Raw genomic sequence first — 26780 nt, 5'->3', positions numbered from 1 at the left:
GAATTAATACGAGCTCTGCGGTGTTGTTAGCTAATTTACAAGCAAGCTAACAAGTTAGCAAAACCCTGTCTGTATGTGGATTATAACAAAGTTGACCGAATAAGCGTCAATTGTGTGTTGTTTAAGTGTGTTTGTAATCAAAAGCTGCGATTTATTATACCAGAAAAGTGTACAAAAGTAGCTGTGGGCAGTGCCAGGCCGTGTTTGTTTTATTCTGAAGCCCTGAACCGGAAGTCGCGTTTTTATCGCCTGGCTTAATTCAACCACTTGTTCCCTCCTCCCAGGCAGCATCTCTCACCGGCTCTCAGCTTTCCGCAGAGCCGAGCGGGAGTGCACCGCCGCGGGGAAGATGGCCTCAGATCCCTCCAGCGATCCGCGGGGACTTTTGTGGTGAACCGTGGCGGGTTTCGGGTTTCTCTGTCTCTGATTTCCTCCTGACGATGAAAAGAAAACCCGCAGAAAGCCGGCTCGCTCCCACAGCACCACCACCACAGGACAGCCTGCACTGCGTGATGCAGACCAGAGTCCAAGAGTTGACAGCCTGCTGCCAGGAGGTGATGGTCTCCTCCTCCTCCTCCTCCTCCTCCTCTTCCTCACCTGCTCCTCTGTTTTGTCTCCTAACGTGGCGGAGTTTGCATTTAATTTACCTGCGTCTTGTGCATCAAAATGCACCTTTTAATCAGATTTATTTGACCAATTTTATTTTATTTTGCAGGATATTCGACGCTGGACTGTTTGTATTTAGCCACAGCTGCTATTTCCACAATGATCAGAGGGCTGTAAAGTGAGATAAACATTCACAGAAGTCACACATGATGGCCAACAACAACGAGCTACAGGTGAGTTCCCCATCTTTTTATTATTACTGAAGGCTGCTGTGTTCACATGTCTGTGGTGGAAATACTCTTACAAGTTATCCACATACAAGCAGCCAAAACAGGACTGTACCTAATTTACTTTATTTATTATTCACTATTAATTTGACTAATAAAATAACCACTACTGTTACTGCTCTCACTGCAGCCTCACAATGCAATTTAGATGTAGCAAATTAAATGACATGATTCCCTCATTTAGGACAGAGAGTTGCCCTCAGGTGGAGCCAGGGATCGGTCATGGATGGTGTTGTGGTGTCAGAGCTGCAGGGTCTAATTTAGAGTTTTGTCTTCGTGTCAGTTCAGCACAGTGGAGAAATAATGTTAAAAAATGAAGGAGGCCGTTCGTTGGCCAAGAGTCAGGTTAGTGACCCCCCCGGTCTCCAGGTGAAAGTGTGATGATTGAAACAGGTTGTGACTGGGTGTGAGTACAGCCACAAACCACCCATTTCCTGTCTCTGTCTATTCAAACTAACTGGTGTCTGTGTTCAGCATCGCACATGACGTGCAAGTTCTAACAATGTCCATCCTTTACACAACACACCTGAGTCATGTGTTGTGAGTGAAAACTCGACTCCTCCTTGACACTTTGTGGTTTCTCTGAACGGGACAGGTCCCTTTTTGTATTTCTGTGAAAGCTGCACTGGACATGTGGGTTTTTGGGACCAGCAGTAAGCAGTAATAAGGGCCATAGTGAACCATCAGGTCCTGGTCAGCCAGCGCAAGCCACAGCTTTTTATTTTGTTTCTTAGCTCATGACATTGACACAGATATGCGCTTGTGGACTTCTTCATCTTCTAACCACCAGCTTGCTTGATGATGATGAGCTAGAAAAACCCCTCAGCTTGGCCTTCAGTCCGTTTTGGTGGTCTAAAAAACCCCATTTCAGCTAAAATCAGACAGTACTTTAATTTAGTTACATTTCCACCTTAGAAAACATGCAGCATACACAGCAGGTCCATCCTCGCTCAGCAGGCAGCACATTTGAAGTTGTGTTCAAACGCTTCAGTGTTCCACTTTCATTAAACAGGGGAACTACGATTTTCTAACTATAAAGGAAGGTGTGTGTGTGTCATCATATTTTGGATAAAAGTAGTTTTTTGTTGTGCTTTCACAAAAGCAATCACAGTGATTCTTCAAATAAAGTTGGGGTCGGCCCATTATGAACCAACATTAGCGTGACAAACAACACAATGCTTCTGCACAATGAGCAACTTTTCCAGCTCTAGGATTAGAGCCCGAGTCATACGCAGGCCGATGTCTGCAGATTTCTGCTGCCCTGCTGTGTTAATGACACTTTAACAGGCAGCTGCCTGAATCTATAACTCTGTAACTCCTTGCTGATAGCCTGAGCGGCAGTTCCTTCGATAATGACGAGGGTTCAGTCATCATCAGGCCGGCAGACAGCCTGATGGGGATGATGGTGGGGGGGGGGCTGGACCTGTCAGAGTTGAGCAAGGTGCCTGATTACACTCTCCTCCCTTTTATTTCTCCTGAATACATCATCAAGGCTGCACCAATGACTCCATTGGAGGTCATGACATGGAAACATAGTAAATGCAGGGACCGTCAGTGTAAGATGTAACGCTGCATTTGTTTATGTGTTGGCCCACCTCCCGCACACGACTGTAAATCAAGCCTCCTGCTGAGGAAGTGAGCTCTGCACTGAGCCGATAACGTAAACATTGAGGTAGCTATGCACTCTGTGGTCGTCCACTCATGAATACTTTATTTCGGTTAGTTTCCTGTGGTTATTACCTTTAAGAGCCAGGTCAGAGGAGGAGCTCCTTCTTCTTCTTCTTCTTCTTCTTCTTCTTCTTCTTCTTCTTCCTTTCAGCTTTAAGGCTCTAAATGACTATTTATTGATCCGACATCAGGATGGAAGTAACTCCTGTCTTTAATGGCGTCTGAGGACCTGCTGATGGTCTCACATGTGTTATAATACACGGCAGCGTCTTGTAATAATGCGTGTCTCCGCTATGGATAATAGGATTAGGAGACTGTGGACTTCACTCTGTCTCTGACCTCCCATCAGGGTCGCATTAGTGCCCTCAGTCATTCACATAGGCTCACACACACACACACACAAACACACACACATACAAACATGCACAATACAACCCCCCCCCCCCAAAAAAAAAACATCCAGTCCATCCCGCCTCAATCCAGGATTACACCATGTATGCAGAAAAAAAAAAATCTGTCTGTCTCACAGACACACAAGCTTATGACTGATATGCAACGATGGGAAGCCTTAGTGGAACTCATCAATAAAACCAATGAATAGTGTGCTTGTTGGATTATGAGTGTAGGACATACCAGGCTCAGGAGGTGACATATAAAAAAAATCAATATGTCTGGACCTGCTCTGTGTATCTAACAAGCCAACAAATTCTCTCCATCTCTTCTCCGCTGGTTCATGTTTAGCCTCTGCTTAATATACAGCATGCTGCTGCAATCTCTGATGACAAATCATATGTTCTTTAGGATGACATCACATCCTGTTTTTAGTTTAAGGCATCTTTGGTCAGGGTTTGTATTTTTAGGTGAATTTCTGAGCTGACAATAGAGTCTGTCTTTAGCGTGCCAGGAAGTAATATCTTATAAGCCACAGTGAAAAAAGCCGGGATCCGTGACTCCCTGTGTTTCAGTCTATTGGCTGCACCGCCTCATCAGTCCCATTTCCATTCAGCTGACCAGTCTAAACACCAGCTGTTGTTGCTGTATGCCCACCAGCCTTTCAGAGGATTACTTATCAAGCCAAAAGATGGAGAGTATAAAGACTACACAGAGGACTAGTGAACCCTAGTGTGTTGCCTTTTTATCTAAGCTTGTAGTGTTTTACAGTTTTAAGGGATTGAAGAATGTGTTGCTAAGCCGGACAAGTTATGGAGAGCAGCATTTCATAAATTCAATCTGGAAGCGATGAGTCAGTCCGTATTGTTCTGGAATAGAAAGGTCACAAAGGAAAGGAGCATTTTATAAGGACCCAAGAGAAGTGAACATTGATTGGTTGTTAAAGTAGTTTTGTAATGCCAGAGGGCACAGAGGCTCAGCAGGGCTTGTGAAATAGCTTAGACTGTGGTGTGTGGCTTTGGTTTGACACTGAAAGAACATTTGCTGAGGTAAAAAAGGGAAAAAACTACATGAGGCTATAATAAGAACTATTGATGACCTTTCAATCACATCAGCTTTTTTTCTTCAGATTTTTCTACCGGATAAAAATATGTGTGAGACGTGGGGATACATGGTCTGATGATAGATAGGAAGGTGCATGTGTCACATCCAGATTTACAAAAATAAAAATAAAAAGCCCTTTAAGGACGGCAGCCATTTTATATAGTTTAACCCCTTTGCAGCAGTCATGCTTTAACCACTTCCACCTCCAGAGTAACTGTCAGATTAACTGGTTGTACATTTAAAGGTCGGGTAGGAGATTTCATTCTGATGCACTTTTTGTTAAATTAGTGTAACTTCTCTTTACAGTCCGATAGCAACCGATTAGTTCGGCAGTTTCGCATTAAAACAAAGAATATGAATCATCTGTGGAAGCTATAAAACACTAAAAACATCAGCCAATCCTCCGGGTGGACCCTGTAGGAGTATTGGCTGGTTGTCACTCTCTTCCTGCTCTGTGCACCAGAGAGGTACGTGCATGATGGCCGAAGTCACAGACTGGTTGGGAGGCGTGGCTTCAGGGTGAGCTCCGAGAGAAAGGGGCGTGTGTTTACTTTCCAAATCTGGCTGACTCTCCGTTTTCAAAATCTCCTACCCTGCCTTTAAGAGGGTTGCAATGCAAAGTTAAGAGATTTTCTTTAAATGCTGTTGCAGCCCAACAAATTATATATAAGACTGTTTTTTTAACACTTAACATTGTCCAGATTGCCCTAAATTCTTTGCACGCGAGTCCATCTACACTCGGGTCATCTCCCTATCGCCACCTACTGGCAGCTGGAAGTTATCCTCATGTGACAAACATCAGCGGATTTACATGAAATGTGCCTGGTTCATTGTACAACACGGTTTCTCCATTAGCTGGTTAGGCTATAAGTAATGTAATGTATTTAACATGTCTCACTCAACAGAGCTACTGCTTATGGTATTTTGTTGATGTTTTGAGTAGTTACCGTGACTAAAGCAGCATGAAGGCATGTCATCGTGGTGCAGTGTGGGTGGAGAAGTGATCTAATTAGTCGATAATTGTGGAGTGCTGCAGAGAAAAAGACTTTGTTTCTATATTTGAATACTGAATCACATGACACATTCACTCGTGTTTTTTTACAATATACAAAAACGTTGTGTTTGTGTGGTCGTTCTGTGATCCTGTTAAACTGTACTACATTATACTGCATGGTGAAGTTGACACATGTAGTTTAGGTTGAAACTGAAGCAGAGAGACGCTGTGTGACCCGATTGTGGTTACACCTGAGGCACCATGCAGAGGTCATGTGATAGCCGGTGTGTTGTGCTACGGCGGCGGTGTTGGGTTTAAGGGGCACACAGTGCCGAGGCTTCATGGGAACACCGGCATGCTTGGCCACGATGCCGCCCTCAACAGTGGACTGTCTGTTCTGTCAGCCCAGAGGCCATAGAGGCGAGACAGACAAGGAAGAAAAAAAAAAACCATCCATTATTACCTGCTCCCTGAGAGGTAGTAGCAGGAAAGCCTGCAAAATGTAACCCAAACTGCTGCTATTGTTCTTATTAAAGCCTCAGAAGCTGAATTGCTGGAACACTTGGATAATGAGGCACAAATAGCAGCCAGGAGCCATTGTTAGTTTGGCTTTTTTTCACCCATCCTCAACAATACAGGGGGATATGATGAGAGTTGTAACTGGAGGAGTATAAATAGTCTTTAATGAATGTGATGCGGCGCTTACAGAAGGGAAAGTCCAGAGAGGAGAGCGGTCTGTGCAGCCGATGGCAGTTGACTGGCTGCACAGCTTCCAGCTGCTGTCTTGTGATGTGCCATGGCCAGTCTAGGACTTTTTAGGATCACCGTCTTGGTGCTGTTCTTCTGGTCGCCTCTGACCCACAAAATGAAATTACACAGAACAACTGCTCTCATGTGTCTCTAATTCTGGGCTGATTGCTAAATGCAGCTCGGTATTTTCCTGTCTAAATATACAAGGTCTTTTTCATCAACGCACAAAAATGTCCGTCCCACTTAGAATGGCATTAAATGGCTCAGCCGGAAACCCTAAAATAACAAAAACTTAGGTCTCAAAACGTCCTGCACAAAAAGTCTCAAGTCAGCCATTTTGAATTTGTGTTTGTTTTTGTTCAGGTAGTTTGTTACACAGCAACGTCAGAGAGTTGTCTTTGCAAAGTGTTTTGGAGCGAGCAGACGCCTGGAAGAACGTGGCAGCTTATTGGACGAAGCATCTGTCTATCAAGTTTATTACCAATCAGACCGTGAGCAGGACTCCAGGCGGATATACATTGTCTGATCCACCCAAAATCCTCCAGGCATGTATATGTCTATGTAAAAAAGCCCAACTTTAAAGCATTAATAAACATATTTACAGCATCATGACATGTTGTAGAGAATGTCAACGTCCAATAGGAGTCTAGGTCTGAAGACACTGTCATGCAATATGACCCTTTGACTGCAGTGTGCCCTGTGAGGGCCCCGTCATCGCTGCTCGCAGCTTTAATTTATTTATGCTTCAGGTTCTGGTTGCTAGTGCTGCTTATAGTGGTTAGTGGTATACTGGACCTCCATTGTTTTACAAAAAAATGAAACACACTTTGAAATGACATTTGTTTAACAATGGGACTTCCCCTTGTAGCTGGACTGCTGGGTATGGTCAGATGAGCCAGCCTGCTCCCTGTGACTTCACTAATGGGGTCTTGTTTTCATTAGCCATTATACTGTAATTAAGATAACACAGATCTGTAAACACTCGCCCTACTTGTGTGTTTTTCTTCTTCTTGTGAGTGCCGTGCTATCGTAATCAACAGCATCAGTAGAGAGGGATAATCGCCTGCATTATAGAATGGGCCTCTTATCCCCAACCACCCCCTCAACCCCTCAACCCCCCAACCCCCTTTTCAGCCCTTCTGCCATAATCATTTTTAATCTTCCTTGTCCATTACCATCGTGCCTGCCCAGCCATTCCATTACACAGCAGGGCTCTTTTCGGATCCATGTCCCCTCCTAACTGCTGTAGGTGACTTGTTAGCGTATTGCAATAGTGAAAAGTGTGTGTGAGATCCAGGAGTAAAAGGCAGATAGACGCTGGGGGGTGGTTGGGAGGATAACATCTTAATAACCACAGATTTGAATGCTTGATTTTCTGGTAAAATCTCCCGCGGACATCCGCGCATGATTTACACAACATCAGAGTTTGGATCTGTCCCAGCGAGTGGGGGAGATAGTAACAGACCAAATCCTGTAACAGTTGTAGCTCATTCATGTTTTAGACTCGTCGGGTTCCAGTGAGATTTTAGGGCTGAATTATGGAGCATCCATAAAGGAGCCTGTTAGCTTAGCGAAGGCCTGTTCAGTGCCCCTTCTAGACTGTATAGTTGTTCTGCTCTGGAGGGGGCCGACTCCAGCCAGAACCAGGTTCATGTGAACCTATGCCAAGCTCTTTCTGGATGCAATGATGGCTGGCAATCAACTGGAGGTCAGGATGGAGCAGGTGCAACTTACATTCAGATTACAGAACAAGCATATTAGCAACCTGGCTATCTGGCATCATTGCTGCTCCGACCATTGCATGGCAACACGTGGTTCAACCTGTATACAGCGTAAATGACTTTTCCTCTACTGAGTCTTTTCTTTCTTGTGCTCACTCTTCTGTTTTGCAAACATAAAATCTGGAGCATGACAGTGGTTACAGCAGCTCTGACTGGAAAGCCATGAAGTGTCTTATTCTCCCTTAGTAACACCCTTATGCAGGCTGACTGTTGTAGGTCAACAACTTTGTTTTGTGCCTTTTTTACATGCAGGTGGTGCTCACTGGAGCGTTCAGCAAAAAAAACTGGGTTATGTCTGTTGAATTCGAGTCCTTTCAAGGACCTTTTTACCTCCGAGCCGGTCATCGCCTGCTTTTTTTTTTTTTGGTGAAACACAGCTGAGCATGAATTGCTTGCTTAAAAAGGAAAATATTATTTTTATTTTCTTAATCTTTAGTTACACGCATGACAGAGGTAGATGTGGAGCTTTTCTTATAAGGGGACTGAACAGAGTGACTGTTTGTTGCAGCAGAGTTTACAATAGACAAAGCCGGGAACACAAACGCACATAATCGTTTGCTGAAATCTCCTGAGAAGATAGACTCTTTTCACAAAGATGCCATTCATGGTGATGTGCTCCTTCCCAGCTGTGTAGAGTGGACATTGCTGCCACACACACACACATGCAGACAGATGTGCGCTGACACACACACACACAGATACTCTTTCCTTCACTTAACTCTCAGCACAGTTTCCTCCTGTTAGCTTGCAGCGCAGCACATATACATACAGCCATGCTGCAGTTTTTAAAATAGCAGAAGGAGATTTGGCAACAGAATTTCCCTGGAATATGTGGGATTTTTAGGGATTAACAGGCAGCACACACATAAACACAGTCCAAGGTACATTCTGTAAGCTATTAACTCATTCAGGTCTGAACTTTAAAATAAAATAAAGTCTTGATATCTTCAACGTTTATTCTGCTTGTCTTAGAGGGGGGTTGTAGCATCCTGTATGTAGCTTGGACTGAAATTTGTCTCATAATCCCTCGTAAAATGTTGAATTATTATTTATTGAATTATTGTCTTTGCATGCACCCCGACTCTCGCCTCCCGGGACCCTGCACTGCAGGACAAAGCGTGTGTGGATGATGTGGATGATGCTAAAATTTGACACACTTGATACATCCCATATGGTCTAGCAGTTAGCGATTCCTGGTTTTCACCCAGGCGGCCCGGGTTCAACTACCGGTATGGGAACACTCATTTGGGCAGCAGTGGCTCAGTGGTAGAGCAGGGTTGTCCAGTAACCGGAAGGTTGGTGGTTCGATCCCTCCCTAGTCACTGTTGTGTGTCCTTGGGCAAGACACTTTACCCGCATAGCCTCCAGTGTACTCACTGGTGTATGGCGCTCTTTGCTGGGCTGCCTTAAGCAATTTCCCCATTGTGGGACTAATAAAGGTTTCAATTTTATCACATGCTGTGTTTCTTTATGTATGGTGGTCAATGGTGAGATACAATACACACCAGAGGTATTGTTTAGTTTGTTGTAGCCTAAATGTTACTGTCCAACGAGGAGAAGCTGCATGTAGTGCACCTGTGTTCATCTTTTTGTTTCTTATTTCTCACATCTTAAACTTTTATTGGATACTTCGTTGTTGTTGTTTTTTTTAACCAAATACCCATCACAGTCTCTGTTTCTGTAGCCACAACCATCTTTATAGCTGCTCCACCCTTTAGCTCTGGTAAATCAGTCATAGGTAAAGTGCTACTCTCAACATCCCGCTGACATCGTCCTACTGTGCTGTTTTATTCATTATCAACCAGTTACAGTACATTAGGCCCGTGTGTTATTTGTGTGTGTATGATTTAATGTCAGAGTGTATTATTTATGCTGTTTTGTATTTGCCATCTCTCATTTAATGTTGTCTGCTGAGTAGAACTGTGTGTATTTGTACATGAAGAGATGAATTCAGTGTCTAACCAGGGCTCCACCTCCACCTCCCAAAAAACAAACCCCACCCCCTTCTAACCCAAATCCCTGAATGGGGCTGTGTGCAGACATGAGGATGTGAGGAGAATTTTAAAAGTTGCTTCCCAAATTCTCTCCCTCTCTCACTTTCACATTCTAACACACAGACGAATGGCACCGTCTCTCCCTACGTGACCTTTAGCAGACATGTTTGGGAAAGTCATATATTATCCACTCCTCTGCCTATCCTGATAAACCAAAGTCCTGGTCGTCACTTTGTTTGTCCTTCCATGCTTCTTCTCCAAGACCAAAAAAGGCCCAGTTCCAGCCCGATTAAACCTCGTGACCTTGTGTTATTCTGTTTAATCCACATCTTCCTAATAATAAACATAGTTCCATCACTAGTGACTTCCAGGAAATCCCTCTTTGGCCCAAAGCAAAACCTCTTACATTTATTAAATTATCATTCATTATATGATCATAACAATCAGGTCTAACGTCCATCAGTATTATTGTTGTGTGTGTATTTGGGGCTCACAAGTGAAGCTTCCCCCTGCCTCCAACAAAATCTCTATTTTTAGATGCAGGCGAGTGTAGAGGATCTGACAGGCCATTAAAACTTAATCAAAAGGGATGGCTTTCTGTCACCCAGCGGCAGCACCGGGCAGTCATCTGTTTAAACCAAAATGTGTGACCATAGCAATAAGACTAAGGAGAAAAATGTGAAAAAGTAACGTGAAGAAAAAGTCACTGAGTAGTTTCATTCTCCTGTTTGACAGGAGCAGAAAAGTGTCACTTAAAAACAGAATAATGTGATTATAGTGTACAAACGTCCTGTGTGGAAGACAGCACTGCTGCTTGGCCTTATCCAAATATAACGTGACAAAGGCCTAGATAGGTGAATTGGCCAGTAGGTCAGGTCTGAGGGGCTCAAACTTGAAGCCCATGCGGAACTGTCAAAACATTCACGCCGCAACTGCTGGGGGCTGTTTACAGCCTGGTACAAAAAACCACTCTGGCCTCAAATGATAGGTTCTCTTCTAGTGTCAGTTGTACGGGGGGTGAATGTTTTTACAACTCACTCGTTTTAATTATATTCAGACTTCAAGTTACACATAATTATGGGCGTTGACGTATCACAGCCCAAGTTTCCTGCTTCCACGATCGCCCACCTCCCTTAACTCCGCTCGTGCTCCCCCTCTTTGTCCATATGTGGAGTTTTGGCGGACGTGACGCTGCCAACATGGCGGCTGTCAGCACGTCCCGGAGCCTCCCACCGAGCCTCAAAACGGCTCTTCAGAAACAAACGGGTGACGTCAGGGAAGCTCTGTCCACAGTTTTTACTGTCAATGGTCTGAGCCAACACCACAAACTGATGTTTAAAAATGACCCAAAGGTTTCTGATGAGCTGATTTGTGCCCACCGTAACTCTCAGTTAATCCAAATACAGGCAACGAGGTGGTGCTGAGGCAGGCAGGCAGGTTGAGTGTGGATCTTACCACCAGAGACCAAAGCTTTTTTAAAGGTTTTAAAGTTAAACATGATGTTTGTAAAAATTCTTTGGTCCATAAAATGTCATAAAATATAAAGCATGATGTATAAGACATTTAAACATCAGTTGGAGGCATAATAATGTACACTTGATGTACAATTGACACGGTTGATCTTCTAACCAGGTAAACAGTCTGTAACTTTAAGAGCAGTATGTGTACAGTGATGTGATCTTAGTTCCTGATAGTGTGGTCAGTACACAGTTTTAGCAGCTACATCTATTTCACACACACAATGAGCCTAACCAACTACAGGCAGGCAGCACAGCAGCATGTGTTCAGTTTTGCACGTTTTATTTGTCAGCTGGATTTGATAGTGACAGCACAGTCGTATCAGTAAAAGGTGACCGACAGCATGGATACATGGGGGCTGCTATCTCTGCAGCCACCTATTGTTTTCACACGGCAAGCTCTGAGAGTGACACCAGCTCGGTAAGGACATATTTTGTTACCTGTTCACAGAGCTTTTGGCGTTTTATTGAAGGTTAGAAGGGAGCGTTGCCTTGTGTTTTGCATATGTTTGCTTCATCTTTATTTCACTTCCTATTCCCCTTTTGGCACAGTATGTGAGTAGGAAGAACTGGATGTGACTGCCTGTTCCCTCCTTGCCGGTGTGTATCAGTTTGTGGTACCATAGATGGGAGCCAGCGAGGGCCATCTGCCACACAGTGAGGGCTCGGACGGAGGGTCAGTGACCCTGCACTGCTGACGTGACCTGCTTCTCTCTGACTGACAGGAAGTCAGACAGTGATGGCAGTTTGTCTGGTCTTCACTTGTCAGGTTATAATTTTAGATTGTGTAGAGGCTGGAAGTTGACTTTCAGGCAGGTGTCTGTCTCTGTGTGCAGCTTGTGTTATATCAAGAAGCAGAGAGTCACTTATCCTTAGATGTAGTCACCCTGTCCTCTGCCATGGGAAGGATTTGGCCTTCGACCTTCTCTCTTTTGAAATAGTTTATTATTTCTACACTTTTTATGTGTTTGAGTACCCACATCTAATGCACGTGTTGCACTTCCATATGCTCAGACACCAAGTCTGATAGTCTTTCGAACATCCTATCATGACAGCCTGTCTCTTAGCTTCAGAGGCAGTAGCAGGAAGCAGAGTGACTGTGAGCTCTCTCACTTACAAAAGCACCCAACTGTGTGTGTGTGTGTGTACGTACAAAGTGCATGACGCTTTAGTTTCTATGTGGCAAAGAGCAGAACAGGAAACAGTGAGGTGGGGCTCGGCCTCTGCTGTTCTCTCTTCCTCTCCTCCGCTTGGTTCACTCGCTCCAGATTTAGACTGGCTTTTTGATTCCTGGCGGGAAGGGCATCCTGGATTTTTGAAGGGGGGGGGGGCTGGAATAGCAGTGTGTGTGTGTGTGTGTGTGTGTGTGTGTGTGTGTGTGTGTTGCCTGATTGGCGCTGCTATTCTGTGTTTGTGTGAGGCGGCAGAGATAGAGAGGGGGGAGGGAGGGGCCCCCGGGATCGAAGCCAAACAGGGAGGCCAAAAATGGCCAGTGAAGACGTACTGGAGGACCTGGCGGGGGATCAGCCGGTCGACTGCCCGGCACCGACCGAGCAGAATGACACAGAGGCTTCGGTAGGAGACCGCGGCCGAAAGCAGGCCTCGACACTGCCATCCATGACGATGGCCTTTCTCTTTTCTGTCAGCTTCCTTGCTCACTTCCTGTAAAAACATCTCCTCTTTGACAGCGAACCGCTTTTCATTTCTGCCTGCTATTGTGATTTTTGCCCTGCTGTGCGAGCTGTCTTGCACTTTTGTTGTAAAACACCAGGGGTAACTTGTTGAATAGGAGTGCGTCAGAGCACAAACTCTCCCTTCCTGTCCTTTTCTATGCGTTCTCTTTTGGCTTCTATGGCTGCGTCCACATCGAGATTGATATATTATGCACCTGCCTTGCAGTCATGTCTGCGGTTCCTGTTGGCCAGTTTGTGAAACAGTTGCTTCGTTGTGTTGCAGTAAAGCAGCAGTTAAAATCCGGCCTGTGCCATGTGCTTTGGTTGTTGTAGTGCATTGTGTTGCAGATGGATTATGGCTTTAATGAGAGCAGAGCTGTAGGCCCGGCCTGCTTGTAGCTGGATGGATGCAGAGACCTAAGAAGTTGTAATCAGATCTGCTAAGCTGGATGGCTGGCTGCACGGTGTAGTGAAAGGCCCCGAGCACCCTGTCATTATACTCTGGCAGAGGGGAGGGGACTGTCCTCAGTGTCCGTGTGTGTTTGATATGATGAGATCTAATGTCACAACACTAAATGAATGCGCTAACATCTGTCAGATTTTCATAGTTTTACGATTGACTGAAACTGAAACCTATACAGGGGCGAGGGCAACAACAAAAATAAACCCTGAAACATTCAAATACGATGTTTAAATAGATATTGGCGTAACTTTTAGTGTGTTGGGGCCAATAAAGCATCGACTTCAGAAACGTTGATATGGCCAGAAGCTAACAGTGCTTACATGCTGTCACCACAGATTCTGTGATTATAAGTGCAGGGGGTTTTTCAGCACCATGTTTTTATGATGTGACACATGAAGAAAAGAAAACAGAAAGTCAGCACTCATAAGATGTTCTTCTCGTGGATGCTTGCCAGTAAATTGCAAAGATATCTGCTCTATTTTCTCGGTAGAATATAAAGAAAGAAAAATAACAGACTGGAAACATGCAGCAACATTTAGGACCATAAGCTGAATGTCAATCTGTGATTCATGCATCAAATCTCAGAGTAATGAATAAAAGGTAGTTATGACTACTTACAGGACCATCCCCCCTACATGGGATGTGTCATTGGCAGATAGGGGAAGTGGCAGGCATGAAGAAATCCTACCAGAGTTAAGAGAGGACAGTACGGAGAGCCCTGACCTCATAAGGTAGATTAAACGTATAAACTGCCCTTAAAGCAGCTGCTCTCTGTCGTGTGTTTGTTTCCTTGCGACCCATCCAGCAGCAGCAAAGACCCTGATTGATTTTAGTTTGTATTAATGCTGTGCTAATCTGCAGTAATCTGGTTAGTGTTGATCAGCAGGAGAGCTGATGTGAGCACTCAGCTCTTTAGCACTTAAGTGGGGCCTGTGCTTTGATGCTGCCTCAGCTTGGCAGATTTCTCATGTAGATGACTCTCTTTCAGAGACACGCTTCCCCCCTCCTTTCATCCCACAGCGCTTCACTTTGTCTTAACCTCAGGCCAGCAGCTCTCAGTTGGAGATATCAACCTTTGAATTAGTTTCCCTTTTAACTCAAATTGAATGATTTCCCCTCATGCACGCTGGACAGTCATCTTCCTCAGCTCCTTCACGTAAAGTCATAAAGTCTTTCGTCTCTTAATCACGCCTCATTTCTCCTGGTCTCTTTTTTTTCAGACTCATGCAGATGGGCTCTCTGTGCTCCAGCAGCTCGGCCTGGACCAAAACACAGACTTCTCTGACTCCAGCGTGCAGCAGCGCTTGGATGAGCATCGCGAGAGGATCCGCAGGGAGATCCGTAAGGAGCTGAAGATCAAGGAGGGTGCAGAGAATCTGCGCCGGGCCACCACCGACAAGCGGAATGCCCAGCAGGTCGACTCGCAGCTCCGCAGCTCCAAGCGGAAGCTGGAGTCCCTCCACGCTCAGCTGCAGGAGCTGGATGCGCACATTGTGGTCAAAGGCCCCGATGACAACAAAGGTTTGTATCCTGAGTGTCTGTTTTTAATTGATTTGCTGCCTGCTAGGAGGACACTGAAAAACCTACTTAGAGTGGTAATCTACCCAGGTTAACAGCAGGAAGTGATGCTGATGATGTGTTTGTCCTCATGGGAAACACTGAGAGACTAGAAGTCGTCCTAGAAGCTTGTGGGGGCTGCACTTAGCCACAACTGTTGGCTAAATGCTAACATCAGCATCATCTTGTGATGTAACATCAACATCATCTACCAACATGCTCCCAGTACCTCCTGTGTGGTTCAGGTGTTCCATTTTTAACTTTATAACTTCAAATTTGTGTCAAATTATCACCTGGAATTAAGAATAAATTGATTTGAATTTGATGGTCAGAGGTCAAAGGTCCGGAATTTATATGACAAACCTCAAGGACAGTGAAGTTACGACTTACATAAGTCTGAAAGTGCAGCTTGATTGGTTAGCTGTGGCTCATCTGCTACTTAGACGTTGATTTTGGTATGTAAACCTTTGTGAAGGGATTTGATGCCGGATCAGCAGTTTTGATACCCATTTCTTCACAAAACTAGGAACAAGCCTCTTACATAATGCTGTTTTAGCAATAAGACTCTGCCATCATTGTCCTGCAGCTAAATTTGGCACTAGCAGCTTTCCTGTTTTGGTTCATTTTAGTGCCATTAAGGCCCCGTTCACACTGGAGAAAGTCATTCCAGCTAGAGTAGGATTGAGCCCAGACAGCCTTTAAGCTGGATGCGTTCAGACCTATTTTCAAATCTGGCTAGCACACACTTGTGTCCGCACTCAATCCGGCTTCATCCAGCGTGTTTGCTGTCCTCCAAACCACTAGGTGGCGCCTCGTAATATACAGAGTCCGTTCACGCTGCGGTAGGACCGCATGTGCGCATGCGTCATGCGTTTTTTTGTCCCGTGTTGCGCCCCGTGAACCGGAAGTAGCACATCGCTAACCGGAATAGCACGCCGCTAACCGGAAGTAGCATGTCGCTAGCCGGATTCGCTAGCCACATTTGCGTTCACACCTGAGCCACATTTGAGCCAATCCAGCTAGATCCACCCACGAGAGGTGGATCTAGCTGGATTGAAATCAAACTGGATACAGCCGGATTCGAGGTGTTCACACTCAGAAAAAAAACATCTGGATTGATCTGGATGTGGCCGAATCCTGCTTAAGCCACATTTTTTCCCCCAGTGTGAACGGGGTATAAGTGAGACTGATTTACAGCTCCGGGACCTTAAATGCAGGAAAGTGTACTATATGATATGCCAGTGGATAATAGCACTCTATGGACGAAGTTATGTAAAGAATAACCAGCTAATGATGTTCAACCTGCTCCTCGTACCAGATACATCGAAGTCTCCAGGGCAGGTCAGTCGGACGTCCACCAATCATCATCGTATTGCCGCTTTGGAACGGCAGCTAAACATTGAACTAAAGGTGAAACAGGGAGCTGAGAACATGATTCCAATATATGCCAATGGAGGCACGAAGGTACACAACTCACAGCCCACTTCACATCTCTGCTACCTGCAGAGTCAACCCCTCTGCTCTGTCCCTGATTTCCTGTTTTTATGACGCTCCTCAGGACAAGAAGCTGCTCCAGACCGCTCAGCAGATGCTGCAGGACAGCAAGACAAAGATTGACATCATCCGCATGCAGATCCGAAAAGCCATGCAGGCCACAGAGCAGTCCGAGGACAACCAAAGTACCCATCATGCTTCTGTTGTTTTTCTCCTCACTCATATCTTTCAATTTCTCTTTCATCCCACCCGTCACTCTTTCGGCTTATAAGCACTGCATATTTTATGATGCGGGTGGTAATGGATCAATTCTTGCTTCAGAACTCCACAGTCTATAGTCTTCCAGTCAAACACACACACACACACACACACATTGTCCATTACAGCCCTCTCACTCACTCGCTTAGGTTAGAGCCTTATTGATGTTCCTGCATCCTCTTGATGTTGCCCAACAACTAAAAGCCATGCCTCATTTAACAGAGGTTAGAGAGGAGGCGGGACAGATGCAGGGAGCCAGGAAGTGAGTGAGACTGAGAGCACTGAGTCAGAGGTGACAACACAAAGAGCAGAAGGAAGGAGATGAAAGAGATGACAAAGCATGGTGAAGATGAAGCAAAGTTCACAGCAGCCATGACAGTGAGCAGGTTATGTCCTCTGCAGCTAATAACGTCAAAAGATTTATGTTAGCATCGGTCACATGTGAAACATTTACCCCTTTGCACTGATTTTAGAGTGTTTAAACATGTAAAACTGCTAAAATATTACAACTATAATCCTTTTCCATCATCGACCAGCAACTTACAGTACACTTTACAGTAGTTAATGATAATGAAAATGATGATTGTAGCATTTCCCAGTGCTGACAAAAGCCACTTTACTCTGTTTCTTTGCCTCTGCTGGGACTTTGGGTCTATGGGTAACATTGGGGACGCTCCATCCACCGTCTATGGTTGCAGGTAAGCCGGACCTGTGTGGGGCGGAGCTGCGTGTGGAGGAGCTGTGGCATCACTACCGTGTGGAGCATGCTATGGCAGAGGGAGCTAAAAACATGCTGCGACTGCTGGGTGCAGGGAAGGTCCAGGATAAGAAAGCCATCGCTGAGGTTAGTGAACAAATGAGAGGTGACTGTGTCGGCCCATGACGGTTTGTCTCTCTCCTCTGAGAGTCTTATTGGTTCTCTGCCTCGCAGGCTCAGTGTGGTTTGAGCGAGTCGTCCCAGCGTCTGGACCTACTGAGGTGCTCTCTGGAGCAACGTCTGCTGGAGCTGCCCGAGGATCATCCCAAGGCCTGCCTCATCAAGGAGGAGCTGGTGCTGGCGTCCTCCTCGGCTTTCAGCTCTCGCCACAGCACCCCCTATGTCCATAACCAGTATAGCACCCTGAGCAAACCGTCGCCACTCACAGGTGAACTCAGAAACCAAACACTGACGTCTCTTCGGCTTTTTTTACACAGAAACAAACATCTTATCCATTTTTTTTTACAGGTACTCTTCAGGTTCGTCTTTTGGGCTGCATGGGGCTGCTAGAGGTCGTACCAGGCCGGAGCAGAGGGACTCCAGTGGTTCTTCCCTCTTACACTGCAGGAGACGGACGCTCTTCTTTTAAACTGAGCGGCCTCTACAGCCGCAGCACCAGCAGCATGAGCCTCAAGATCCCCAGCAAGAATGAGGAGCTCACCTGTACGTCGTTCTCTTCTTATGTTGCCTTCTCATGTGTTTCACAGTAATTGAAAAGAATGTAGTTTTGGTTTTCATTTGAAGAAGCAGTGTACCCGTGTGTTTTGCAGCTGAAGTGAGTGCTGTGCTGAAGCTGGACAACACAGTAGTGGGACAGACAGTTTGGAAAACAGTTGGAGAGCAAGCCTGGGACCAGACCGTCACTGTGGAGTTAGAGAGAGTATGAATACACGAATCCTATTTCAATAATTACAGCCAGACTTTAGCTTAGATCTTCTTTTCTAAAACCTGTTTAAAAATGTATCAAAGTGATCTGATCCCTGCTCCGTGTGCTGTGATTAGTCCAGAGAGATGGAGATCGCCGTGTACTGGAGGGATTACCGCTCCCTGTGCGCTCTGAAGTACCTGAAGCTGGAAGATTTCCTGGATAACCAAAGACACCGGGTCCAGCTGGAACTGGAACCACAAGGGCTGCTGCTGGCCGAGGTACAGGACTCACACACAACCTGTATACACACACACACACACACACAGGACGCATGACCAAACATAAGCTGCATTCATCAACGTGGAAAAAAATGGACAAATATTGCAGACATTTTGTAAACATTGTTGTGTTATGTTTTAGGTGACCTTCTTTAACCCCGTAATAGAGAGGGGACCAAGACTTCAGAGGCAGAAGAAAGTCTTTTCTAAACAGCACGGTATGTTTAAACGTGCACACACAGCCACTCAATTTACCGTATTTTCACGACCATAAGCCGCACCGCATTATAAGCTGCATGCTACGCTAAAACATACGTGAATAAAAAGGTAACAGGAGCAAAACAGAGAGTTAAGTTGAACTTTATTACAACAATGTACAATAAACAGGAAACAACTGTGCGAGTTCAAACATGCAGCTTCCCTCTCATCACTGTCAGAGTCACTGTCGTTGCCGGCTGGCTGTTCGACAGTTAATACATACAGCTACATGAGTCCACGCATCCACAATCCATTCACACAACTCGCCCGGCGCTGTGCTCGCCGTCTGCCATCCATCGCTCCTACGCCGCTCGCAACTTTACATTAAACGCGCTGTTTACGCCGATGTCCGGCGGTTGGAGTTCTTCTGTTAACCCTCCCAAGCTCTGAATTCATCTGCTTCGCCTGGTTTTTTTACACTGGCGGTGAGACGGGCGCGCATGGAGTCGCGGATCAGCAGGGACGGTGATGCGCTGAAAAAAAAACCATCCGGTCTCTTTACATAAACCTCCCAGAGCCACTCTCTCATTTTGTCCTCGTCCATCCAGCCCTTTAGATTCATGATGACTCCTGCTGGAAACTTTTCTTTTGGCAGCGTCTTCCTATTTAAAATCAGGCGGAAGTTTCTGTCCATTACCATGGCAACCGACAACAACAGTGAAAGTCGACGCTGCCGGCGTACGTAGTGGGCGTGTTTCGGCCCTGTGTCAGGTACTCAACCCATACATAAGGTGCACCGGATTATTAGGCGCACGGCCGACTTTTGAGAACATTTTAGACTTTTAGGTGCACCTTATAGTCCTGAAAATACGGTAAACATAAATGACACATTCTGTGAAAAATGCTTCAGCCAATATGTCAACAAAGAAACACGTATGTGTGTATGGCTGCTACTCAGCAGGCTGGTAGTTCAATACCAGCTTCTTTCTGTCTGATGTGTCACTACGGCTGCCGAAAAGCTTCTAGCACATTCAGAATGTGTTTAGTGTCATATTTAGTTACTACAAAAACAACTTAAGGTTAAAAAAAAAAACATTTTTGTCGTGTTCGTGCCACAAGAGCTGCTTCAAATGGAGTGTTAATGGTGTTTGGAACAGGGATTATAAACATCAGAGGGAATGTAAACCCAGGTCATGCAACAGCTGAGCGCTGTCACGTCATTAAAGCCGCCGGAGACCAGCTCCACCATTTGCTGGTGTTATCAAATAGAATGATCACCCTCTGTGTGTGTGTGTGTTCAGGTAAAGCTTTCCTGCGTGCCCGTCAGATGAACGTGGACATTGCTACGTGGGTCCGCCTGCTGAGGAACGCCATTCCCAGTGGAAGCAATACAGCTGCATACACACCCAGTTTCACAAGCAACACCCTCACACACACCACAGGGTAAGTTCTGATGATGCATTTTAACTCACATGTTGCCGCCATGTCCTCGTCCACCTGTGTGTATGTATCAACAGCTGTGTAACCGAACGGCAACCTCAGGGGCTGAGACAAGTTAAAAAAAGTGTAGTTCATACTGCAGCCTGTAGGGGCTGGCTGTAAAAGCAAGACAACCTCTATAGACTCCCATGATAAAATGGATAACTTAACTCTAAAAGGCTCCAAATTGTTGTTTCATTGCAATATACACACAGGTTTTAAGGAGTAAAGCTGTTCATTGTTGTCTTTTTTATTTTAAAATAAAGTTTCGCCATGTTGGCAGTGTCACGTCCGCCAAAACTCCAAATATGGACAAAGAGGGGGAGCACGAGCAGAGTTTAGGGGGGCGGGCGGACGTGGAAGCAGGAAACTCGCACTGTGATACGTCAACCGTCTGTCGCTCAAGCGGCAACGCCCATAATTAGGCGTAATTTTAAGTCTGAATATAATTAAAACGAGTGAGTTGTAAAATAATTCCCCCCCCCATACAATTGACACTAGAAGAGAACCTATCATTTGAGACCAGAGTGGTTTTTTGTACCAGGCTGTAAACATGTTCTTTTCTGCTGTGAAGTCGTCCATTTTAACATGGGAGTCTATGGGAAATGACTCGCTTTTGGAGCCAGCCCCCAGTGGTTGCGGCGTGAATTACAAGTTTTGACACTAACGCATGGGCTTCAAGTCTGAGCCCCGAAGGCTGCCGCTTGGTTAAATGTCTTGTCCAGGGAACGGCTTTACCACCTGGGCCTCAGTCACACACTGAGAGAGCAACCAAATCTTAACCCTCGGGCGTCATTGTGGACTTTTTGACTCTCTCTAGACACATTTTAGAATTCAAATATAAATTTTTCAAATACATCACCAGAATATGGTGAAACACATTGACTACCCTTTTGTGTCATTCGTGGACAAAAAGGTCCACTTCTAAAAAAACTGCTATAAAAACTTAACAGATTCATATTTTTTCTGCTTTTTTCTGCATAAATCTGTTAAAACAACTTCAGCCCTGCTCAAAACTACCAAACATTAAATCATTCAAAACTCCTCAGAGACTCATCCTGAATATACAGTAGACACAAAGACACACACACACATGCACGAGTCAGCTCACACTCCTGCATTCAGGTCTGCCCCATGTCACTTGTCTCATTCACTGGACATCCATTATTCATGTGTGCATTCAGCAGGGTAGTTAACAGACCGACCAAATCTACCGATGATGCCCTCTGTACCAAAACAACTTGACCCTTCAGTCTAGTTACTCTTCACACCCCAAATGTTAAGACTGAAAAAACCCAAAATGATTTTAACACCTGCCTGCATTTAAAGTGGGTGAAATCTGACCATTCTAGTGTTAATGTTTTGTCGGTGTCTGTGTGCACGGCAGAGAAATCTCAGTGGAGAAACTGAATCTGGACGGCGACTCCACTGCCAAAGCTGAAGTCCGAAGAGACGTGGTGGACGCTCCCCTTCCTCTGGTAAGAGACAGGAAAGAGAATTTCTCTGATGGGGAAGAACTGACCTGATCTTTGCATTATCATGTTACTGCTGTGCCGACTCCCTTACCTGGAGACGGCGTTCTTCTGCTGCGCTGTGTGCTGCAGTGAAATCTTAAGACAGGCCTGGAGGAGGACAGGAAAAAAAGGGAAGGGGTGAATAATCAGAAAAACCGAGAACAGCTTTAATGAGACATAATTGGATGGCGGGGAGATTTAATTTGATCGTGTCCAAATCTGTGTGATTTTCCCAGTGTGAAGAACACAGTCTGCAGAGGGTGAGAATGTGGGAGTGAGGAACGACGAGGTGGTAGAGAAGGAACTATGATAGAAAAAAAAAAACGGAAAATCCTTCACATACAGATTCATCCACAGGCCGACATAGGTAACAGAGACAGGCGGGGAGCGTGTCATATTTCCTGTGATTTGACAAACTCTTTACACATCACTAATAAAGGACACTTAATGAAACCTTTAAAGACGCTAATGCAGGAACAGGATTTCCACAAAGTTGACTGTAGCAGTGGGCCTGAACCGGAGCTCTGGGGAAGTTTATATTTCTGCCATAGACCTGCCAATAAAGCAAACGATTGAAATGTAGAGGCCAGAGACGCAGACAGACTGAATTAGACGAGCAGAGAGCGAGTCAGAGGGGGAGAGGGCCTGTGGCAGATGGTGTGTTCAACGGGGTTGAAGTATTATGGGATTAATTACTCTGATGTTTTTTAGACAACTAATTAGCAGCGAGGAGGGAGTGGAGAGGACAGGACCAGGGGAGGAGCGAGCGCGGCCGTCGGCCAGCAGGGGATCTGGCACAGCGATGGCTGTTTGTCTGCGTTTTACAGATGTTGACGATCATTTTGTCCTCATTTCCCCCCTCTGTGTCCTCTGTCCTTTTTTTATTTTTCTCTCCCCCTGGTGTCTCCCCTCCTCCCTTCTGGTTTATGTCTGGGTTTTATAGGAACAGATGCCCGTCATTGAGCCCTTATCCACACCGGACGTCCCTGTTCACGAGCAGCCAAAACGCTCGCAGTCGCACAACTCGTTACGCAGGTGCAGAAACACACAAGGGTCGTCTTCCTCTCTCTCTCACACACACACACAGACACACACACACACACACACACACACACCATATCTTTTTGCCAACTCAACATGGCACCAGGAACAACCCCCCATCACACAATATGTTCCTGTATTATAACCTGTTTTTTTAACACCTTGCTGTGAAGCCAAGTCTTCAATAATGTCATATTCTTACAGCATATGTCGCCCCAAAATATTAAAAAGCTCAGCACTGCAGGATGATAAGACAGAAAAAACACAATTATTATGTGATCGGGTGTATGGCATTGTGTCATGTTGTCTTAATCTGTCTGTAATCTGGTTCTCAGGCCCTGCAGAGGCCCTCTGTGTCTGCAGGACTTCAAGCTGATAGCAGTTCTGGGCCGGGGACACTTTGGGAAGGTACTAGTTTAAAAAAACCATGATCAGAATTCTAGTTTTTGTTAAACAGCCTTAAAGACTTAACACAACTTTCATTCTCCAGGTGTTGCTGTCGGAGTACAAGAGAACCGGCAGCCTTTATGCCATCAAAGCCCTGAAGAAAGGAGACATCGTCGCTAGAGACGAAGTGGAAAGGTAACGCTTCTTTTTACGACGGCGCTCTCGTTGACAAACCATTCAGACAACCTGCCTCATACGCACACGCCTCCTCCTCTTGTCCGTCTGCCTCCAGTCTGATGTGTGAGAAGCGGATCTTTGAGACCGTCAACGGCTCCCACCACCCCTTCCTGGTCAACCTGTTTGCATGTTTCCAGACGCCGGAACATGTGTGTTTTGTCATGGAGTACACGGCAGGAGGAGACCTCATGATGCACATACATGCCGACGTCTTTTCTGAGCCACGTGCTGTGTGAGTCCTGCAGTGTGTGTGTGTGTGTGTGTGTGTTCTACCTGTCTCCACTGATAGCTGTGTGTGTTTTTAACCCTTGTTTCATGTTAATAGGTTCTACTCTGCCTGTGTGGTGTTGGGTCTGCAGTTCCTTCACGATCATAAGATTGTGTATCGGTGAGCACTTTACATGTTTCCAGGATGATACCAGAGACGCACGTCCTCTTTTCCATCAATGTCATGCTGTATTATTTTCCTTTTCCTGCTCAGGGATCTGAAATTAGACAACTTGCTGCTGGACACAGAAGGCTTTGTGAAGATAGCAGACTTTGGGCTCTGTAAAGAAGGTGAGGTTTTACACAACCAAACAACAAAACGATTTCTGAAAGCAGTCAATAATTCTCCCTGACTTCATTCTTTCCGTGGTAAGGCATGGGTTATGGAGACAGGACGAGTACTTTTTGTGGGACCCCTGAATTTTTGGCGCCGGAGGTGCTGACGGACACGTCGTACACGAGAGCCGTGGACTGGTGGGGGCTCGGGGTTCTCATCTATGAGATGCTGGTGGGAGAGGTGAGGATTTACAGACACATCCCATCTTTCAGATGGTGACACAGACCTAAACTTGATAGGAAGACTGACTCTTCGTCACATCTGTATGAAAAATATGAACAACTAATGAGCTTAGAGGCGGAGTACTGGACCCTGGACAGGTCGCCAGTCCATCACAGTCAAAAGCACAAAGGACACTACATGTTCTCCTTATTGAAGAGAAAAAAATTACTATGAAAATGTGTCTTAAAGGTCGGGTAGGAGATTTCACTCTGATGCACTTTTTGTTAAATTAGTGTAACTTCTCTTTACAATCCGATAGCAACCAATTAGTTCGGCAGTTTAGCATTAAAACGAAGAATATGAATCATCTGAAGCTATAAAACACTAAAAACATCAGCCAATCCTCCGGGTGGACCCTGTAGGAGTATTGGCTGGTTGTCACTCTCTTCCTGCTCTGTGCACCAGAGAGGTACGTGCATGATGGCCGAAGTCACAGACCGCAGCTCGTCTTCAGGTGATGTGCGTCCATGTGATTGGGAGGCGTGGCTTCGGGGTGAGCTCCGAGAGAAAGGGGCGTGTGTTTACTTTCCAAATCTGGCTGACTCTCACTGAGTTTTCAAAATCTCCTACCCTACCTTTAAAGCCATTTAAAAGCTGCCTTCGTAGACACACAGAAAGTACGGGTGCATACAAAGCAATGCATCACATACAACTGTTTGAAACCAACACAGGATGGAACCTTCTGGTGTCTTTCAGCTGGAAGTTCTGCTGTTTCCAGTTTACACAGACGCCTTCAGGGGTCTGTGTGGTGTTTATTTTGTCAACAAAGGGTTAAAGAGAGGCTCAAGTTTTGTTTGAATCTGTGTGAAAAGTCAAAATATCGTTACCTGTCATCTTTATTTGGCGTCACTGTGGATTTGCTGCATTCACATATATCATTATGAATATAAATCTATCATAAATTTATTGCTAAGTAACGTTTGTTTCAGTCTCCGTTCCCAGGTGACGATGAAGAGGAGGTTTTCGACAGCATAGTGAACGATGAAGTGCGCTACCCGCGCTTCCTCTCCACTGAAGCCATCGGCATCATGAGACGGGTCAGACCGACTCGCATCACTTCCTGCTGCTTCTTTATGTTTTTTCTCGGGCTTCACATTTTTAGTGAGACTTGTTTGTTTTTTTGTCTCCAGCTGCTGAGGAGGAATCCTGACAGACGTTTAGGTTCTGGAGAAAAGGACGCTGAAGATGTGAAAAAGCAGCCGTTCTTCAGGGTGAGCGTCCTGGGTTACATTTCACAGATTCAGCTTTTACTGCTACATTAACATAAGTGTATTTGTCCTTTAGACTATGGACTGGGAGGCTCTCCTCCAGAGAAAAGTCCCGCCCCCGTTTGTCCCGACTATTGTTGATAAAGAAGACGTCAGCAACTTTGACACGGAGTTCACCGCCGAGGCTCCCGCCCTGACGCCGCCCCGCGAGCGCCGCACCCTGTCCCGTAAAGAGCAAGACCACTTCAAGGATTTTGACTACGTCTCCGACCTCTGCTAGGGTCACGGGGGTCATTAGCTGCCCACTGCCAGCCACAGACTCTGAAAGGAGACGGGGACATGAATGCTGCCTCTCTGTGCTGCGAGGACACGGAGGAACTCGATAAGAGACGAGGAAGGCTCTTCTTCCTCTTCCTCTTCCTCTCTCTGTGTGTGTGTGTGCACAGAACCAGCTGGGCTGAGCGTGTGTGATCTGATCACACACATATGCAGCGCCGCAGATCTGCTGACCAATAAACTGCAGTGGCTTTCAGAGGGGGGAGGGGGGGGGAGGGGGTGATAACAGAAGATAATCCAGATTATGTAACAAATGGGAGATGAGATGATGGGTCCTGCTGTTTGTTTGAAATTCTCAGAGAAACCTAAAAATCCCAACGGCAGAGAGTGACATGTGATTATCCTGACAGGAAGTGTGTTCGTCTGTTCTTCTCGCCTTCGCTCCGCCCTGTCGTCCCTTTATCTCTGCTGTTTGTCGCTGCTAAGTGTGCGTCTCGCTGTGTTCGGTGTCCCTGAATGTATCAGCTGCAACCATGCACCACCTGTACTTGACCACTTGGGGGAGCCAGAGGAACGAGAAATCAGAGCTGCCGCCTGATGATGACGATGATGATGATGATGATGATGATGCCAAAGTACGGCAGAGGGGGGGTTTTAACAGAGAGGAGGGAGGTCCGGGGGGGAGTCAGCTGTTGTTTGTGTGTCTTCACCTCTTTCTGATGTCTTTCCGTACAAAATCTTCTGTGAGGCTTTTACATTTTTTTGTGATTTTATTTCTTCCACCTGTGTTTTTCTCTCTGTCATTTGCTGGTGAAATGTGTTGGAACTGTGACTCAGTAAAGATGTGAACCCCACATACACACTTCTGCTATTACACTTTTATTTATTATTTTATGTTAAGTTCAGACCCAGGATGTGGTGGAGAGACTCTGTCTCTCAGCTGGCCTGGGAACGCCTCGGGATTCCCTGCTGTAAAGTCTCTCCCACTAACATACAAACAAGGGACAAGATCCCCGGTGACCTCAGTCTAACCCTTGAGAACTGAGACTTTGCAGATGTTTCTGTCTATAGCTGGAGCTAGCAGCTGTTAGCTTAGCATATTGGTGAGAGACAGAGGAAATCACACAGATCTGTTCTTCGTAGAAGTCTGGACTTCCAGAAAGTTTCCACAACAG

General features: G+C 45.7%; 1 protein-coding gene across 3 annotated transcripts; it reads left to right on the top strand.

The window, feature by feature from the left end:
* Window positions 1-300: 300 nt before the first annotated feature.
* Window positions 301-26463, top strand: pkn1b (protein kinase N1b). Of its 3 annotated transcripts, XM_028412818.1 has the most exons (23): window positions 301-554; window positions 716-839; window positions 14448-14748; window positions 16103-16248; window positions 16343-16463; window positions 17235-17380; window positions 17468-17681; window positions 17762-17956; window positions 18064-18173; window positions 18296-18439; window positions 18582-18657; window positions 19939-20080; window positions 21504-21594; window positions 22574-22665; window positions 23007-23079; window positions 23162-23253; window positions 23351-23527; window positions 23621-23683; window positions 23777-23853; window positions 23937-24079; window positions 25051-25158; window positions 25252-25332; window positions 25406-26463. In XM_028412818.1, the coding sequence occupies exons 2-23, from the start codon at window positions 813-815 to the stop codon at window positions 25607-25609; spliced, it is 2823 nt and encodes a 940-aa protein (XP_028268619.1). In that variant the 5' UTR covers window positions 301-554; window positions 716-812; the 3' UTR covers window positions 25610-26463. The 3 variants fall into 3 exon arrangements, with proteins under 3 accessions (XP_028268619.1, XP_028268618.1, XP_028268617.1); XM_028412817.1 differs by lacking the exons at window positions 301-554; window positions 716-839 and adding an exon at window positions 11369-11512; XM_028412816.1 differs by lacking the exons at window positions 301-554; window positions 716-839 and adding an exon at window positions 12296-12666.
* The last annotated feature ends 317 nt before the right edge of the window (window positions 26464-26780 follow it).

Source organism: Parambassis ranga, chromosome 8 (assembly GCF_900634625.1).
Source record: "Parambassis ranga chromosome 8, fParRan2.1, whole genome shotgun sequence".
Lineage (NCBI taxonomy): Eukaryota > Metazoa > Chordata > Actinopteri > Ambassidae > Parambassis > Parambassis ranga.
Note: the sequence above shows the minus strand (reverse complement) of the source record. Positions and strands in the feature narration are given on the sequence as shown.

Coding starts and splice junctions, on each gene's coding strand:
- pkn1b (XM_028412816.1), top strand. CDS start 12,577: ATGGCCAGTGAAGACGTACTGGAGGACCTGGCGGGGGATCAGCCGGTC. Junction 22,666..23,006: donor TCGCACAACTCGTTACGCAG/GTGCAGAAACAC, acceptor TCTGGTTCTCAG/GCCCTGCAGAGGCCCTCTGT. Junction 25,159..25,251: donor CCATCGGCATCATGAGACGG/GTCAGACCGACT, acceptor TTTTGTCTCCAG/CTGCTGAGGAGGAATCCTGA.